Source organism: Ursus arctos, unplaced genomic scaffold, assembly GCF_023065955.2.
Source record: "Ursus arctos isolate Adak ecotype North America unplaced genomic scaffold, UrsArc2.0 scaffold_15, whole genome shotgun sequence".
In the NCBI taxonomy this organism is placed as follows: Eukaryota; Metazoa; Chordata; class Mammalia; order Carnivora; family Ursidae; genus Ursus; species Ursus arctos.
This window is the reverse complement of record NW_026622819.1, coordinates 48,819,252-48,836,916: the sequence shown is the minus strand read 5'-3', so window position 1 is coordinate 48,836,916 and position 17,665 is coordinate 48,819,252. Positions and strand designations below refer to the sequence as shown.

Here is a 17,665-nt window from a genome sequence, read left to right as displayed (position 1 = left end):
TGAAGAATCCGTGTAAAACTTAGCAGGACTTCAGAAGTGGTATTTTTTTTCTACTTTTGAAAATTTGTCAGTGAATATATAATTTGCAACTAGTAAAAAGGAAAGAAGAAGAAAAAGATGACTGCTTCTGGGTTGGACTCGGGTGGGACCTTGCATCTGGTGACGTCGAAGCAGCGGGATATTTAGCACAGTGCTGACATGGGGCGTGTTCTTAAGAAAGGGCCGATTTTCTCACAGTCATGGTGTGGGGTTGCCAGGGAATCCTTGGGGAAACATTTTGAGTTGGGCCTTAATATGGTGGGTATCTAGTCCCTGCCTCTTTTTCTTTTCAAACTGGAAACACAGTAATTAAAATTTAAACAGGTTACGCATTGAATTTTTTTTTAATTTCAGTCTTTTTTTGGAATGTCATTTTTTAATTTGTTTTCATTAAAGCTTAGTGGACATACAATGTTATGTTAGTTTCAGGTGTACAACGTGGTCATTCGACAATTCTATACATTAAGCTATGCTCGCCGTGGTAAGTATAGTTACCGTCTGTCACCAGACAACATTATTACAGTATTTTGACTATATTCCCCATGCTGTACTTCTCATCTCAAAACCATCTTTTTTTAATTGATGTAACATTATATTAACTTCAGCTGTACAACATAAGGATCGAATATTTGTATATATTGGGAAATGATCACCACGATAAGTACAGTTAGCATTTGTCACTTCACATAGTGACATTTTTTTCTTGGGATGAGAACTTTTGAGATTGACTCAGCAACTTTCAAATGTACAAGACAGTATTACAGACTCTGGTCACCATGCTGTACGTTACATCCCCAGGGTTTATGTATACTTGTAAGTTTGTACCTTGGACGGTCTTCACCCATTCCGCCCATCTCCTACCCCTGGCCTGTGGCAACCACCAATCTATTCTCTGAGTCTGTGTTTTTTTTTTTGTTTGTTTTTTTGTTTTTACTTCAAGTGTTTTTTTAAAAATCCACAGTGTTGAAAGCATGAAAATAAAAATCACCCAAAATCGGAGCCCTCCAAGATACCGCTGTGAACATTTTGTTGTATATCTAATAGTTTTTTTCTTGTCCTTTGTTATTATTATTTTTTTCATTATTACTATTTTTAAAAACCAAAATAAACTACTTTGATAACAGAAGCAGTTTTTCATAAGGTGGATTCCTCCCCCACACCTGAACTCCTCAGAGCCACCTGTCCGTGCGTCCCCAGCCTGTTTATCTCCAGGTATGGCTGAGGAACACGTGCTCTTCTGTCGAGCTCAGGTGGTAAAGGGCCGGCGGCTCGGGAGGGAGAGTTTCTGGAAGCCTCTGCCTGTCCTGCTGCCCCTCTTCATCTGTGCCCTGCCCCCACCCTATCTGCTGGCCGCAGAGATGTTGCCCCTGCCCTACTGGAGGAAGGTCACTCTGCCCGGCCCAGTTCCTGCCCCTTTCCGCCCACACTGGCTGCTGAGTGCTTGCCAAGTGCCTGCCTCATCTGGGAGGGCTTTACAGGCTGCTCTTTTGTTTCTGGAATCCAGGCCCCTCGATAGGAGGGGCTGGCTTCATGCACCCTGGCTGCTGGCTGCCGGGGCCTTTCAGCTGACTTAGGTCAAAAGTGCTTGGGGAGGAATGCGGATCTTTAGAGCAAAGCCCTTGTGATGAAGGCCTTTCCCCCCCAGTTGGGTTAGGGAAGGAATCAGCTGGGCTCTCAAACTAAACAGGGTAGGCATGCTGGCGTCCCACATTGTTGTTCATTTGCCAAGGAATCGCCCTTCTCAGCACCAGAAGCTGAGGCTGAGAGCCCCTGATTCCATTTGGCTTGGGGGTTCTCTGGAGGACCTGGGATGGGCGGGTTGGTTTCCTTCCCTGCAGAGGCCCTGAGGCCCAGCTGTAAAGCCTCAGGTAGAAAGCTTCCTTCCACCCGACAAAGCAGGTTCCTTTGAGGGTCCAAAGAGCTTTTCACAGAGGCAGATAAGCTCAGTTTATCTGAAGTTTGATTGCCCGGCTTGAGGAAAAGGCCACTAAAGCTCGCTGATTGCTGTCAAGTGCCACATACTTCACAGTTGTGGCACTGTGACCCTCGTTTTTTCAGATGAGGGCCCTGGGGTTCAAAACTCACATGCCCAAGGTTAATAAGTAGTGGAGTTGAGATTCCACGCCAGTGCTGCCTAACTTCACAGTCTGCCAGGCTGCTCCCCAGTATGTGGGGAGAGGAGAGGATTTGGTGCAGGGACGTATACTCCTGTATTCATTCTTGGTTTGTTTTGTTGTTTTGTGTTTTTTTTTTTGTTTTTTGTTTTTTAAATATTTTATTTATTTATTTGACAGAGATAGACACAGCCAGCGAGAGAGGGAACACAAGCAGGGGGAGTGGGAGAGGAAGAAGCAGACTCATACCGGAAGAGCCTGATGTGGGGCTCGATCCCACAACGCCGGGATCACGCCCTGAGCCGAAGGCAGACGCTTAACCGCTGTGCCACCCAGGCGCCCCTCATTCTTGTTTTTTAAGACTATTTTTTAGAGCAGTGTGAGGTTCACAGCACTATTGAGTAGAAGGCACAGAGGTAGTCCATATACCACCTGCCCCCACACAGGCACGGCCTCCCTCACGTCCACGGCCCCACCAGAGTGGTGCATTTGTTACAGTCCGTGAACCTCAGGGACACATCATTGTCACTTAAAGTTTATGCTCTACATTAGGGTTCCGTCTTGGCATTGTACATCCTGTGGGTTTGGACAAATGTATAATGGCATGTATCCGCCGTTATAATATTACACAGAGTGGTTTCGTTGCCCTGAACATCCTCTGTGCTTGGCCTGTTCTGTCCCTCAGCGTCCCCAGCCTCTGGCAACCACTGCTCTTTTTACCCTCTCCATAGTTTTGCCTCATCCAGATTGCAATATGGTTGAAATCCTGTAATATGTAGCCTTTTCATAGTAATGTGCATTTAAGTTTCCTCCTGCCTTTTCCTGACTATTTGTTCTTTTTCACTCGTGCCCGTAGTTTTGGAACACCTGCTGCTATGCCATCCACACGCTGGACGCTGGGCAAATGGTATAGGCCGGGGGGACCTGGCCCCCACCCTCGGGAGCAAGAGCTTAGGAGGAAGACACGTAAATAAGTAAATATTTGGCCATGAAGAATAGCGTGCTCTGAGAACCAGGGGGACTTGATTTGGAATGGTGAGGAGTCAGGGAAAACCTCTCTTAGGAAAGAATATTTATTTATTTATTTATTTATTTATTTATTTATTTATTTATTTATTTTTAAAGATTTTATTTATTTATCGGTCAGAGAGAGAGAGAGCACAAGCAGGGGGAGCAGCAGGCAGAGGGAGAAGCAGACTCCCCGCTGAGCAGGGAGCCCGATGGGGCTCGATCCCAGGACCCTGGGATCATGACCTGAGCAGAAGACAGACGCTTAACCCACTGAGCCACCCAGGCGCCCCAGGAAAGGACATTTAAACCGGGATGTGAGGAACGAGCAGAAATGGGGACGAGGAGCCTCACAGGTGGACGTTCTGGCTTTCAGAATCCTGCCCACTTTTGTCGCCATCCTCTTCTGGGAAGCCTGTCTGCTAACTCCTCCTTGACGTGTATTGTTGCCCGTTCCAGAGGTCCATAACTTTTTCTTTCTTTCTTTCTTTTTCTTTTATGCATGGATGGCTTCCTTTGAGAATCGGCTCAAGCCACTAGACCCTTTTCCCAGGAAAATATACAGAGGGAAGATCTACAGTGTATTGCTCTGAGCTCTCTTCTCCCAGTTCACCTAAGAGAAAAGTCCAGAAGCCGTTAAGTTTGGTAGAGCTGAGAAGGGAGGAAGTCAGGACTTTGCATCTCTTCCTTGTTCTGTTTTGGGACTTCGAACTGCCTTGATGAGGGCCGTGCAGCCTGGGCCAAAGGTCAGTTGTCTGATTTCCGGCAGCTGCTGCCTACGGAACACCAAGGATCTAGGATTGTGGTTGCTTCTTGTCGAGAGTCTCTGAGCCCTTGGTGGGGAGGAAATACCCAAGTAGCCTGCAAGCTTGTGGGGGCTGCTAGAGGGAGGCTGCTGTTGGAGCTGTAGTTCCCCATTGGCTGCTGCTCCCAGCTGTCCGGCCATAGTCCTGGAGGAACTCGGCTGAGAGGTCTTCACGCGTATTCACTCTGCCCGTGTGGATGCCCTGCTCTGAGCCCTTCCGTGGCTCCCTGGTACCCTCAGGGCAGGCTGGATATCTTAACAGGGCACACAAGATGGGACTGTGCCCACCCTCCCTGCCTGCTCTGTCCAGGCACACCCTACCGGTCTGTCTGTTCCAAGCATTCCGGATTCCCTGGGTGGAACACCTGTGTAGCTTTGCAAGTGCTGTTTTTCCTGCTGAGCTTCCTTGCTTCCTGCATCTTCAACAGGTAAATTCTAGACGTCCTTCCAGATCTTGGCTGGATACATCTCTTGTCCTTGAAGTCCCCACTGACTGCTCCTTTATACCGATGGGCACTCAGGGCATTCGCTACTCACCACTACAGTTCAGTCCCTCTTTCCTCCCCAGTTCTCCCCCTCCCTGCCTTCATTCCTTCCACAGTTGGTTATTAGCCACCTGACGATGTTCCCTAGTCACCCTGGGGTGCTGACAAAATGGTGAGGAGCCAAAGCAGACCCAAACCCTGCCCTCAAGGAGTTTGAAATTCCATGTTGGCCACATAAATTCATCCAACAGTGAAGAGGAATAATACACAAAGAAGTCAAGTCTTCTCTTTAAAGAAGTTAAACTGATGATGAAAGATCTTCTCCATGACCTGGTTGGCTTGGTTGGTAGAGCTTGCGACTCTTGATGTCCGGGTTGTGAGTTCGAGCCCCGCCTTGGGCATAGAGATTACTTAAGATGAAGGGTTGAGAAAAAAGATACATTGAAAGTCATGTGGTCTCTGATCTGTTGCAGGTTAAGTAAAGCCTGGGGTCTCAGGACTTTTTCAAACTCAGTTTCTTTATGTGTAAACATAAGGAGAGGCAATAATTTATTCACCTGGGAGCACCTTCCACGAGCAAAGCTCTCGGGTTACCAAGAGAGCTGCCCTGGCCTTGGGGCCCTGTGGTGGAACGAGCCAGACGAGAAGAGATCCCAGCGGTCCCAGCGTGCAATCTCAGGTCAGGCTTCGCTTTCACAGGAAAGGCCTCCCTCCCTGGAAGATGTGGGGCATTCACTGCTCCTAGCTTTCCTTTGTATTGTCGATCACAGTTTGGACTTGTGTGATTGCCTTATCGTTTGATTTCTAGCTCTCTCTTACTGGGCCATAAACTCCGTGAGAATGGGTGATGTGTCCATCTTACTCTTTTTGCAACAGTTTTATTGAGATATAATTCACATGCCATAAAATTCACGCTTTCCAAGTATACAATTCAGTTGCCTTTAGTGCATGCAGAGCTGGGCAACCATCAACACTATCTAATTTCAGAATATTTTCATGATCCTGAAGGGAAACCCCAACCCCATTAGCAGTCACCCCCCCATTAACCTGCACCCACCCCTCACTCCCGGCAACCACTGCTGTACTTTATGTTTGTACGGATTTGCCTGTACTGGACATTTCATATAAATAGGACCACGATATGTGGCCTTTTATGACTGGCTTTTCTTCACATAGAACGTTTTTAAGGGTCATGTTCATGTTCTTTTTTATGGCCAAATAATATTGCATGGTGTGGATATACTATATTTTGTTTATCCATTCATCAGCTGATGCACATTTGGGTTGTTCCCATTTGGAGGCTGTTATTGATGCAGGCTAGCTGGGTCCGAGGACCCAGAGGGGGTCCCACAGGGCCAGCCAAGAGGGTCCTCGGCTTCTCTCAGGATACAAATCAAACGTGAGCCAAGAGGAAGTGAGAGCAGTTTGTAGAAGACATAGAGCAGGGGCGCCTGGGTGGCGCAGTCGTTAAGCGTCTGCCTTCGGCTCAGGGCGTGATCCCGGCGTTCCGGGATCAAGCCCCACATCAGGCTCCTCTGCTGGGAGCCTGCTTCTTCCTCTCACACTCCCCCTGCTGTGTTCCCTCTCTCGCTGGCTGTCTCTCTGTCAAATAAATAAATAAAATCTTTAAAAAAAAAAAAAAAAAGAAGACATAGAGCAGATACAGAGCATCTGGGAGACTCAGAAAGGGAAGAAGAGTGAGTCTCCTCTTTGCGTGGGGTCTGGGGTTTTTATTGAGGATGGTGGTCTGGTGCAGTGTCTTCCCAGGCATCCAGGAACAAAGGGGAGTGTTGAGGTGCCCTCCGTAAGTCACTGAACCCTGGAGCCAGGGGTCTGGGTGAGTCATTGGTCTTGGAAAATGTTCATGATGACCCTGCCCCATCACTCCTTAGATGTTAATCCGTTGTGCTGAAAGACGCCAAAGAAATCATTAACTCCTTGACCTTTACAAGGAGGACAGACGTTATCTGTACCATGGGGCGGGGGGTGCAGGTCCTAGCAAGAAGAGAGGCAACAAAAAAGTAGTCTTTCTTGGGGTCCCTTCAGTTTCCCTATCTCGTGATGGATAATGCTGCTAGAAACATTCCTGTACAAGTTTTTGTGTGGCCATATGTTTTCAGTTTGTTCACATCCTCACCAGCACTTGTTTACTTTCTGATTTTGTTTTTATAATGGCCATTGTAATGGGTCTGAGGTTGGTATCTCAAGGTGGTTTTGATTTGCATTTCCCTAGTGATTAAGTATTGCACATCTTTTCATGTGCTTATGGGCCATTTCTGTGTGTCTTTGCAGAAATATCTATGCAGTCCTTTGCCCATTTTTAGATTGGGTTGTCTTTTTATTGTTGAGTTGTAAAAGTTCTTTATATATTCTGGATACAGCCTCTTACTGATACATGATTTCCAAACATTTTCTCCCATTCCGTGGGTTGTCTTTTCACTTTCTTGATGTCTTTTGAAGCATGAAAGTTTTAAATTTTGCAGTCCAATTTAGATATTTTTTTCTTTTGTTTCTTCTGCGTTGGGTGTCAAATCAAAGAAACCATTGCCTAAGTCATAAAGATTTGCTTCTGTTTTCTGCTAAGAGTCTTATAGTTTTAATCTTACGTTTAGGTCTGTATCTTATTCTAGATTATAACCCAGTGCCTGGAATAATGTCTGATATATACAAGGTACTCAATACTGAGTCAAGTGAATGAATTAATATATCTTGAATGAGGGCGTCCGGGTGTCTCAGTGGGTTAAGTGTCTGTCTTTGGCTCAGGTCGTGATCCCGGAGTGTTGGGCTTTCTGCTCAGCAGGGAATCTGCTTCTCTGGCCTTCCCCTGGCTCGTGCATGTTCTCTTTTCTCTCTCTCTGTCAAATAAATAAAAATAAAAAATAAAAAAAAAATTTAAAAAAAATATCCCTTGAGTGAATGAATGAATGAATGAATGAACGAACAGATATCTCTTGTCCCAGAACTCTTGCTGCCTACGTAGGGCCGCAGGGCTGAGAAGGTGGCATTATACAGATGAGGGGCTCCAGTTTGTTTTAATCTCGCCCCCAGCGAACCTGCCGCGAGTGAGCTCCCACCGTTCCTGTCCTGCCAGCTCCTTCTTGCCCTTTTTCCCTCAATTTTGCTTCTCCTTAGTTTCTCGACTTGACAAAATGTAGCTACAGCATTTCCTAAATAAATCGTGTCTGGCCTACTTTGGTTAAATTGCAAATAGGGTAGGTACATGAGAAAAATTTTCCTGTCATGAAAATCTTGGTTGGTTTGATATTTCTCTTGTTGGCTTTTCTTGTGTTAGAGAAATAAATTCAGATAACATGGCAGTGTCCCAATTAAAGTAGAAGTTGCCTCCTGGAGGGGAAGTATGTTTAGAGTTTACTTTTAGAAAAAAAGTGTGTGTGCAAGCAGAGAGCAAGAAGGTAACATGAAAACTAAGGAATCTGGGTGACGGGTATTTTAGGAGTTCTTTGTACTGTTATTTTAAAAGCTTTTTGTACATTAAGTACTTTTTAAAAGTCATTTTTCACAGTCCTGCCCATAGAGGGAATTAAGCCAGGGACCCTGAGAGGTTCCTGTGTGCTGGGTGTTTACGCTCACTGTTCATCTCACCCTCAGCTGTTGAGGAGGTGACAAAGGTGAAGGCAGGTGACCAGGCCGGCACAACTTGGTAGAGCAGTACAACCAGAATTTGGATGCTGGTCCCCGACCTCCAGGCCTGTACTACTCATCCTTCCCCGAGGGAATGACTGGCATCTTTGGGGCCTGTTATTTCCTACCTCTGTCATCATATCCTTGGCACACCATGAGCCTGTGCTCGCCGAGGGCAGATGGGAGATGGTCTAGGAGTTTCTGGAACGGTGGGGGGGGGGGGGGCTGCCATCCTGGGACTTGCAGGAAGACGAACAGGGTACGGAGGGAATCGCTGCCCCCTCACCAGCCCGCAGGCGGGCCCCCGTGTCTCGCTCTCCTGGGGCATCCGAGGCTCTCGGGAGGCAGCCCTGACCCCCCCCTTCTGTCCTGCCTGTCCTCCAGGAGCTGAAGCTGCCCGCCTTCCGAGCCCACTCCCCACTCTTGAAGAGCCGCCGATTCTTTGTCGACATCTTGACGCTGCTGAGCAGCCACTGCCAGCTCTGCCCCGCGGCCCGGCACCTGGCCGTCTACCTGCTGGACCACTTCCTCGATCGCTATACCATCCCCACCTCCAAGCAGCTGTACGCCGTGGCGGTCTCCTGCCTCCTGCTCGCAAGTATGTGGACTCCGCGCTGCTTCCCTCCGCCCCGCTCCTGGGAGCCTGGGTGCTCCCGAGTTGCTTGAGGTTTCTGGGGTCTTTGCACATCTTCTGTGTCCATCCTTTGCCGAGTGCGAACTAGAGTAATAATAATCAACATTGTCTTTAGCATCTGTAATGTACCGGGCTCAGCGATAAGGATTTTTGCAGCTGGATCTTAATGAAGCCACACAGTGTCCTAGGATACTCCTAGTCCCCCCATTTTACCGAGGCACAGAGAGATTAAGAAGATTGCCTTGGGTGGTCTAGCTAAGTGGATAGCAGCCAAGGTTTGAGCCCAGAATGGCATGGTGCCAGACCTGTGCTCTGAAGCCCATGACCCCTGCTTCCTGTCATCGGGCCTCTGAATGTGCTAGAAGGGAAACCCGAACAACTCCTGTTCTTAGAGGTGTCTAGGAATGTGAATGCTTGATCAGGGCCGAGCAGGACCGACTGTATGGTCACCAGGCCTGGACACTGGCCTCCTAGGGTTTGCATCTTCCAGCGAGGCCTCACGAAACACGCAGCGTGGCTTTGACCGTCTGGCTGTCTGTCTTGGTAGAGACGACCATATGGCTATGCTGCTCAGGTCATGCGCTTAAAACACGACTCTGTCCTGCTATCCTGCCACTTAAAATCGCCCCCTGGTTTACCAGCAGTCTTCTGAGGATAGGGATCAACTGTCAAGGTCCTATCTCTCTGACCTCATGCATCTCTGGCCAAGCCCCCTGCTGTCACAGAACTTCACACACACTGTCTCCTCTGCCTGGAGAGCTTCTCCACCCTGCCCCGCTGTGCGGTCCTAGTTAAATGTCACTGGGGCCCTGCGTCCCTGAGAAGTCTTCCTCCACTGCCCTGGGCAGGTGAGGTATCCCTGATACACGTTTCCATGGCATCGTGTACTTTTAATTAACACCTACCTGCCCTACAGTGAGTTTCAAGGAGGGTAGGGAGCCTACTAGTACATCATAAGACCTCAAAAAAATATATTGGTGGAGTAAAGGAATGAATGGAGCTAGGGGTTCCTTCTGTGCTGGGCCGCGCACTTCTCGAAGGTGCCTTCCCAGAGGGGTGATATGCCCCAAAGTGGCCGGCTGTAGTCATGACCTTTCCTTGATATCTAGTGTTTCCTCCTTAGAATTCAGTCAGATTTGACATTCCTCTCTACAATATGTAATTGTCCTGTTTTATGATATCGGCCCTTCCCCAATCCTTGAGTCCCACGGGTGCTGCGGGAAGATGGTACCCATTTTCTCCTGTGGCGTTGTCTGCTCTTGGTGTGCTGCCATGAACCCCTGCAGGCACAGTCACCCAATTCTAGAAGCATGGCTTTCAAGTTTTAAACACTCTATATTGTTTTCCACCATGGCACCATCCACCTGCTATTACTTATAATCCCTTTCACTGCTTACAGCCTCGCAGTCCGTGATTTGCTCTACCTCGGGCCAGCTGCATTTGCTGTGTTCTACAGAGAACGCAGTCTTGCCGGGTGGGAATCCAGCCTGCCTGTTACTTCAAAGTCCCAAATCCACATGCCGCTCTCTTCCATCTTGGGCTCACTAGACATCCCCATCAGCCTCAGCCGAGGGCAGAATGGGCATCGCGTTTCAGGCGGCCCAGGAGGAGTCCGAGCCGTGGCCTTTGGCCTGCTGCTGTCTGTGATCTGTGGGCTGCATCGCGGCCCCATGGGGCCAGGGGGCTTAGATTTCCATGGGGCCATGCAGGCTGTCCCCCAGCGTCTGTGTGGGGAGCTGGGACAGGAGGTGCACACTGGAGACTCCTTTGTGCTGCCGCGCCATGGTGGAGGGAAGGGGGCCTTTCAGACGGAGAGGCAGACGCCCCCACCCATGTGTCTGAGGGCAGCAGCCAGCCTGGGGCGGCAGGAGCGGATTTTTCAGGACACCTGCCATATGCTCAGAGGCCTCAGGAAAGAAAAGTTTCCATGACAGCCTGCAATCCTATTCATGGCTCCCTCCCCTCTCCCCAGGCTGACTGTCAGCCACAAGGGGGGTCACCTTGCCTCCGGAAGCTTTGAGTTCTGCTCTTTCAGTACCAACTAATTCCTCAATAAGAAGAGCTACAGTTCTTGCCCCCACCGGTCAGCCCTTCAGGTTTTAGAGCTGCTTCAGGATAAGGGCTTTGCACGGATGGAACCTTCTCACCAAGGCGCAGCCCCTCTGCCCCCGTGAATCGGGTCGGTCGAGGGGTCCTTGCCTGCAGGCCAGTGGAAGGAGGTGGAAAAAGCAAGAGCTTATGGGTTGTTCCATGGCAGACGAGTAGCAAAGCGGCCCTTTGGTCTTCCTATGACTGAGTTAATGGCATTTCTTATAGCGGAGAGCATTCTCCTCTAAGTACAGTCTAGATACAAATACGCTGTAAGTACAGCCAGTCTCTCCACTCTCTTCATCGTACGCAGCTTCCCTCCCTTCTGTCTTTATGCTGTTGTTGCTGTAGTTGCTTCATTAAAAGGTAATTTGACAGCATGGAGACCCCACAAGTTCAGGTGAGCTGGCTTTGACCGTGCGCCATAACTGTCGTCCCCGCGGTGGCGGCTTTGTTACTTCCTGGTCCCTCTCTGTGTGCCCAGCCCTGTGCCAGGCACTTGACCTTCATGTCCCACGGAATCCTCCCAACCAGCTGACACGTTGTGCTGTCATCTGCCCCTGCTAGAGGCCCAGAGACGCTGAGGAACTTGTCACAACAGCTCAGAGTTCTGTTTATTTTTCATTGTGGTGAAATTCATGTCACAGCATGAAATTTACCATTTTAACCCATGTAAAGCGTACAGTCTCATGGTGTTTAATCCAGTCACACTGTTGTGCACCCGTCCCCTCTCTCTAGTGCCAGAACATTTTCATCACCCCGAAAGGCACCCTTGGATCTGTTAAGCAGCCACTTCCCACCCCTTCCCACTGCCAGCCCCTGGCAGCCATGAATCTGTTTTCAGTCCCTATGGATTTGCCTGTTCTGGATATTTCACAGGAAAGAGGCACACAGCTTTTGTGTCTGGTTTCTTTCACGTAACGTCTTCGAGGTCCATCCACACTGTAGCGCACACGTCCGTCCTTCATTCCCTGGTACGGCCAAGTAACATTCCGTTGTGTGGCTCCACCACAGTTTGTTTACCCTTTTATCTGTTGATGGACACTTGGGTTGTTTCCGCCTTTGGGCTGTTACGGTTAGTGCTGCTGTGAACATTCACTGCCAGCTTTGCTTGAACACCTGTTTTCAGTTCTTCTAGGTGTCAACCTCAGAGGGGAATCGCTGATTAGAATTAGCTCTTCAGTGTTGAACTTTTGAAGGAAACTCAAGAGTTTTTGCTTTTGCCTGGCTGTTGCTGCTCAGAGATGACTGGGTGTTGTTGAGTCCTTGGCCCCAGGGCAGGGAGCAGCCTGAGGCAGGAGAGAGGGTAGGACAGGCACCCGGGTGGCTCAGGGGGTCAAGCAGCCCACTCTTGATTTTGGCTCAGGTCATGATCTCAGGGTTGTGGGGTGGAGCCCTTCCAGGGCTACGCACTGAGCATGGAGCCTGCTTAAGATTCCCTCTCTCCTTCTGCTCCCCTCCCCCTCGCATGTGCGCTCTCTCTCTCTCTAAAAAAATTTTTAAAAGGAGAGAGGGTGGGAAAGAAAACCGGAAAAGCCAGAGGCATGACCGGGGTGGCCTTTCTGCTAGGGCAGCATGGCCCTAAATATAAGACATTATTATGATGATAAAAAAAAGTATGAGTTACATTTTTATTGTTTAAAAGTCCAAATGAGTAGCACTTATATAAAAAAATTTGTTTGCCCCAAACCTGTAGTCCTGTTGCCACAGTTTGGTGTGTATACTTCCAGACCCAGACTTATTTATGTGTTTTCATAATTGGGAAAATAAATCTGTTTTTATTTACAAGGGGGAAAAATGAATCCTTGATTACACGTCCATATGGACTGCCCAGTAAACAAAATTGCAAATTTCCCCCCTTTTTCCCCTTTTTCTTTTTTTTCTCTCTCTCTCTCTATAACCCTAATTCCATCATACTTTCTCTTCTGGACCATGAGCCCCATCCTGACCCTCGCTGACTGCTTCTGGTACGTGAAAGGCAGGAAAAGCTAAGGTGACACATCTATTTCTTGGGGCAAAGTTCTGACTTTCAGGTTTTTGCAGGCGAGGCCGAGTCCTCTGCTACCCTTCATCTCAGCTCTCATCCTCCTCCCCAGGAGACGGAAGCATCAAGCAGGAGGGTGGTCATGTGGCCTTTCTGCAAGGCCCTGGTCCCCCTGCAGGGCAGGATCCTTTAGCCCGGAGTGAATCTGCCATGCTGTGCTGCGCGTACCTGGAGAAAAGCTGGTTTTCCTACTGTACATTTTTATTTTTATTTATTTTTTAAAGATTTTATTATTTATTTGAGAGACAGAGAGCACATGCCACGAGCAGGGGAGGAGCAGAGGGAGAGGGAGAGACAGTCTCCAGCAGACTCCCCACTGAGTGCAGAGCTCAACATGGGGCTTGATCCCACGACCCCGAAATCATGACCTGAGCTGAAACCAAGAGTTGGACGCTTAACTTTCTGAGCCACCTGATGCCCCTCTCCTGTAGATTTTTGAAAGTAGAAATGGTATACTCACTGGGACAGTGAGGTTCAAAGAATAAAGTAAAAACCTGCTGCCCATCGCACTTGCCAAAGATAGCTTCTGGCAGTGGTTCCTTCTGTCCTTTTCCAAAATTGAGCTGGTGTATTTTCTAGAAATGTTCTGTGCATATACAGACATATGGTTACTCCTCATGATTCAGAGATTCTGTACTTGCAAATTTTCCTATTCCCTCGAATGTATTTGTAACCTCAAAATCGGTATTCACGGAACTTTGGCGGTCATTCAGGGACACATGCAGTCACCTCGTGTGTGCGTTCCCAGCTGAGGCCGAACAAGGCAATGCTCTGCCTTCTTGTTTTCAGCTCCCGTGCTTAAAAACAAGGGTCCTTTTCTCAGTCTGTTTAGTGCCACATTTTCTCATTTTTCTGCTTGTTGGTTATTTTACTGTTTAAAACGGCCCTCAGGGGGCGCCTGGGTGGCTCAGTCGATTGAGCGTCTGACTGTTGATTTCAGCTCAGGTCATGATCTCGGGGTCCTGAGATCAAGCCCCGCCTTGGCTCGGTGCTCAGCGAGGAGTCTGCTTCTCTCCTCTCTCTTCCTCTGCCCTCCCCCCCACCCCCTGCACACTTGCTCACGTGCTGTCCCTCTCATTCCGTCCCTGCCCCCCCCAAAATAAATAAGTAGATCTTTTCATAAATAAATAAATAAATAAAAGGGCCCTCGAGCATCATGCTGTCTAGCATTCCTGAGCACAAGGCTGGGATGTGCCATACAAAGAAAATACACGTGCTAGATGAGGTTTGCGCAGGTGTGAGTTGTAACGCCGCTGGCTGTGAGTTCGGTGATAATGAATCAGCAGTGTATCGCCCAGAAATACACAGGTTCTATATTGAAAATGTGACCAGAGGCTCACAGGGACCTAACCCTGCTCTTGCCCAGGAGCGTGGTTCTGTGTTTGCTAGCGCAGTGTCCCCCGTGACTTACAGAACACAGCTTCTGTGAATTACCAGAATCAACTGTGTATTTACACGAGTGCGTTAATACCGAAAGTGCTTTCTTCGGAGTTATGGCAGGGGACATCTTTCCTGTCAGTCTGCAGGGTTCACCTTGCTCGTTATTGATGCAGAGTTCTCCGGGTCCTGAACCCTGCCGCTGCCGTCTGTGCGAGGACTCCTGTCGGCGGACATCAGTCGCCCTCCGTGTTTTTCACGACTATAAGTAAACAATAGGACAACAGCTCCCCTTTTCCCTGTAACTTTGCCCACGTGAGTGTGTGTCTGTGAGAAAAATGCGCAGGGGTGCAGTTGCTTTGGTCAAAGGCGTGTGCATGGTGTGAATTAAGGTTTTGATAGGTTGCACTAAATTGCTCTGCAGAGGCTTTAACCAACAGATGATGAGATCCCATTTTTTCTTAAATTGAACTTAATTTGTGGGAGCCTTTGGAACCGTGCCTCTCTACCTTAATAACATCCTATGAGGAGCTGTGTCCCTCGCCCATGCCGGCCCCTCACAGGGGTCTGCTTGGCGGCTCTCCTTCTGTGCTCCCAGCAAGGAGTGCGTTTGCATCCCAGCTTTCTGCCTTGTCCTGTCCTGGACGCCCAAATGAGAAATGAGTTCCCCAGACCCAACTGATTTTTAAGACTCCCTCAGCCAGAAATCAATAGCCTCATCTCTTAGCGAAGGGACTGATAGAAGCTGTTGCCTGCCTAGGGCTTATGCTCCGGACCTCAGGAAATTCTAGGAGAGGCCCATCTCTCTCCCAGTAAAACACCTTCACTCCCCCTCAGTCACCCCTGCTTTCCTTCCCTCCCCCTGCTTTGATTCCTTAGCAACTGCTGCTTCTGAGAAGCAGCTTCTTTGACAGCAGGGCAGGGGTGGGACGGGGGTCTCTCTGTTGGAGATCGGGAAACTTGAAAGAAGTCTTAGTCCCTCCTGGTAGACAGGAGTGAAGGAAGGCCTGGGGAAGTTAAGCCCATCAGCTCTCCCCCAAACTGGGAATGTTTGAGCTGCCTCTAGGGTACTAATTGTAGCCAGCAGATGAAAAGGGGGCCATTTTTCCAGGTGGCCTTTTCTTAGGGGTGTCCTTTGGACAAAGCATGAGATTTATAGACAGGATTAAACCCAAATCTGCAAGGAAAGCAGTATGGCTGCCCCCACGCAGGAGGTAATTCGTATGAGGTGGTTAGGAACGGGGCTCCTGCCTTCGGCTCAGGTCATGTTGTTGAGGTCCTGGGATGGAGCCCCACGTCAGGCTCCCTGCTCAGCAAAGAGCCTGCTTCTCCCTTGCTCTCTGCCGCTCCCCCTGCTTGTGATCTCTCTCCCTCAAATAAATAAAATCTTTTTAAAAATAAAAATTAAAAACTTAAAAAAAAAAAAAAAAAAAAAAAACGGGTGGCTAGAGGGAGGACTGCCGTTTCCTCCCTGCCATGGCCTTACATTTCAGAACGCGGGGTGGGTCTTACTCGATGTGTGCACTTCATAGGACCGTCATGGATTATTTCCTCCAGAAAGCTGCTGCAGCGTCGATGGTGCGTCTTCTAATCAGCGGCATTTTGGTGGTGGCCACATAGCACGGGGCGGACTGGAAAAAGTGGTCTGTCTCATGAGGGCCACACCAAATCTGTCCGGGCTCCGGGCTCTGATGTTGCGGTGCAATGAGTGAGGACATGGTGATTTTCCATTTCCTGTTCCCATCTCTGCAGACTGGCAGGCGTAGAGCTATTTTCAGGGAGAGGATTTTGGGTGACGTGTCGGTCAGGAAGCTGGCTGGGCCGGAAACTCAGAAATGTCATTTGCCTTATAGCAAGTCTAGCGCTCCGGCCTGTTGGTCCAGGGCCAGGGGTTCTGGGGTCCAAGTGGGGTTTTTCTGGGTTGTGTGTGTGTGTGTGTGTGGCTGGGGAGAGTAGGGGAGGAATCTTAAGATGCATGGGTCAGTTGAAGATGCAGCGTTTGGGAGCCCTTGACCCCCACACGGGTAGGTCACTCAAAAAACATTTATTTGACCTCTGCTGTATACCAGAAGCTGTATACCTGGGGAGGCGGTGGCAAACAGAAGTTTGCAGTCCTTGTCACTGCAGATAATTCATTCCACGTGCACGTACCTACTATGCGCTGAGCCTGGGAGACAGTGCGGCACAAAACAGATCGAGTCCTCGTCCTTGTCCTCGTGTTGCTTATGATCTGGAGGCGTCGTCCCCTAAAGAAGCAGCCTGCAAGCCAGGGGTTGCCAGCAGGGCTCTGGGCACCTGCCCAGCACAGGCTGGTGGCCCTTCTAAGAAAATCTAAGTGTCTTTACTTTCAGGAGAATGGCCTGGCCCGCATCTTAGTGGGAAAACGACCAAGACATTGACGTCAGGCACCCTGTCTGAACTTCACACGTATCTGCGGCTTGGCGGCTTGGCGGCTGGGAGCTAGGCATTCATCTTCCTTTTTTCCTTTTATTTACTTTAGCCCTGAATCCTCTCCGGAGTGAAGACTCATGTCTTACCGTACCTTGTTTCCTGTTACCTCCAGGATTGTGTTATACACATTCGCCTGTTAATGCTGAAGTGAAGGGGGCAGAGCTAGCGAGTTCTTATTCATGGGGCCACTGCTGAGTTGTCCAGATTATACCTCTTCCTTGTCTTGCCTCAGAGACTCAGACTGTAAGTGGTGGAGAGAGTTTGCTCCCCTGGTCCCAGCAGCCTGCCCATCCCTGGGCACCCCCCACCTCGTCAGCGCGACTCGGGGTACTACCAGCAGGGCCACTTCCACTGGTTTTAAACTACTTTCAGACCCAGACTCTTATACCCTTGGGCGGGGAGATTAGAGATGATTTTTTTTTTAAGGATTTTATTTATTTGTCAGAGAGAGAGGGAGACAGAGAGAGAGAGCACAAGCAGGGGGAGCGGCAGGTAGAGGGAGAAGCAGATTCCCCACTGAGCAGGGAGCCCAGTGTGGGACTCGATCTCAGAACCCTGGGATCATGACCTGAGCCAAAGGCAGACGCTTCACTGGCTGACCCACCCAGGCGTCCCAAGATGATTTTTATGTTAAGTGTGTTTCCTGGATTTTCAAGATTGTCTCAAAGGAGTATCTGTTGCCTCTTCCTGCCTCCCAAGTCTTCATTTTAATTACAAGCATTTCATTGTCTAGACAGGAAAAGTGTCTTCTTTGTCACTGACATGTTGGGGTTCCTGGAACTCTTCTAGGAAAGTCTGATTTGTGGGCACTTGTGAAGCAGATTCACACTGAGATAGTCTTGGCAGACCCACGTTCTGGAACCTTCTTTGGCATCTACTCTGCCGGTTCTGGCTTCTAGGGTCCCATCAGTGGCATCTTCTGAGAATTTTTAACTTTTTCTTCAGTGGGAGAGTGATATTTCTTCCTTGTAGAAAATT

General features: G+C 49.0%; 1 protein-coding gene across 1 annotated transcript in view; it reads left to right on the top strand.

Annotated features, from left to right (window-relative positions):
- Positions 1-17,665, top strand: part of CCNJL (cyclin J like) — a 52,118-nt gene that overhangs the window by 18,589 nt on the left and 15,864 nt on the right. The window contains exon 3 of the mRNA XM_026510900.4: positions 8,478-8,691. Within this exon, the coding sequence (XP_026366685.2) occupies positions 8,478-8,691 (214 nt within the window). The remainder of the gene's footprint in view (positions 1-8,477; positions 8,692-17,665) is intronic.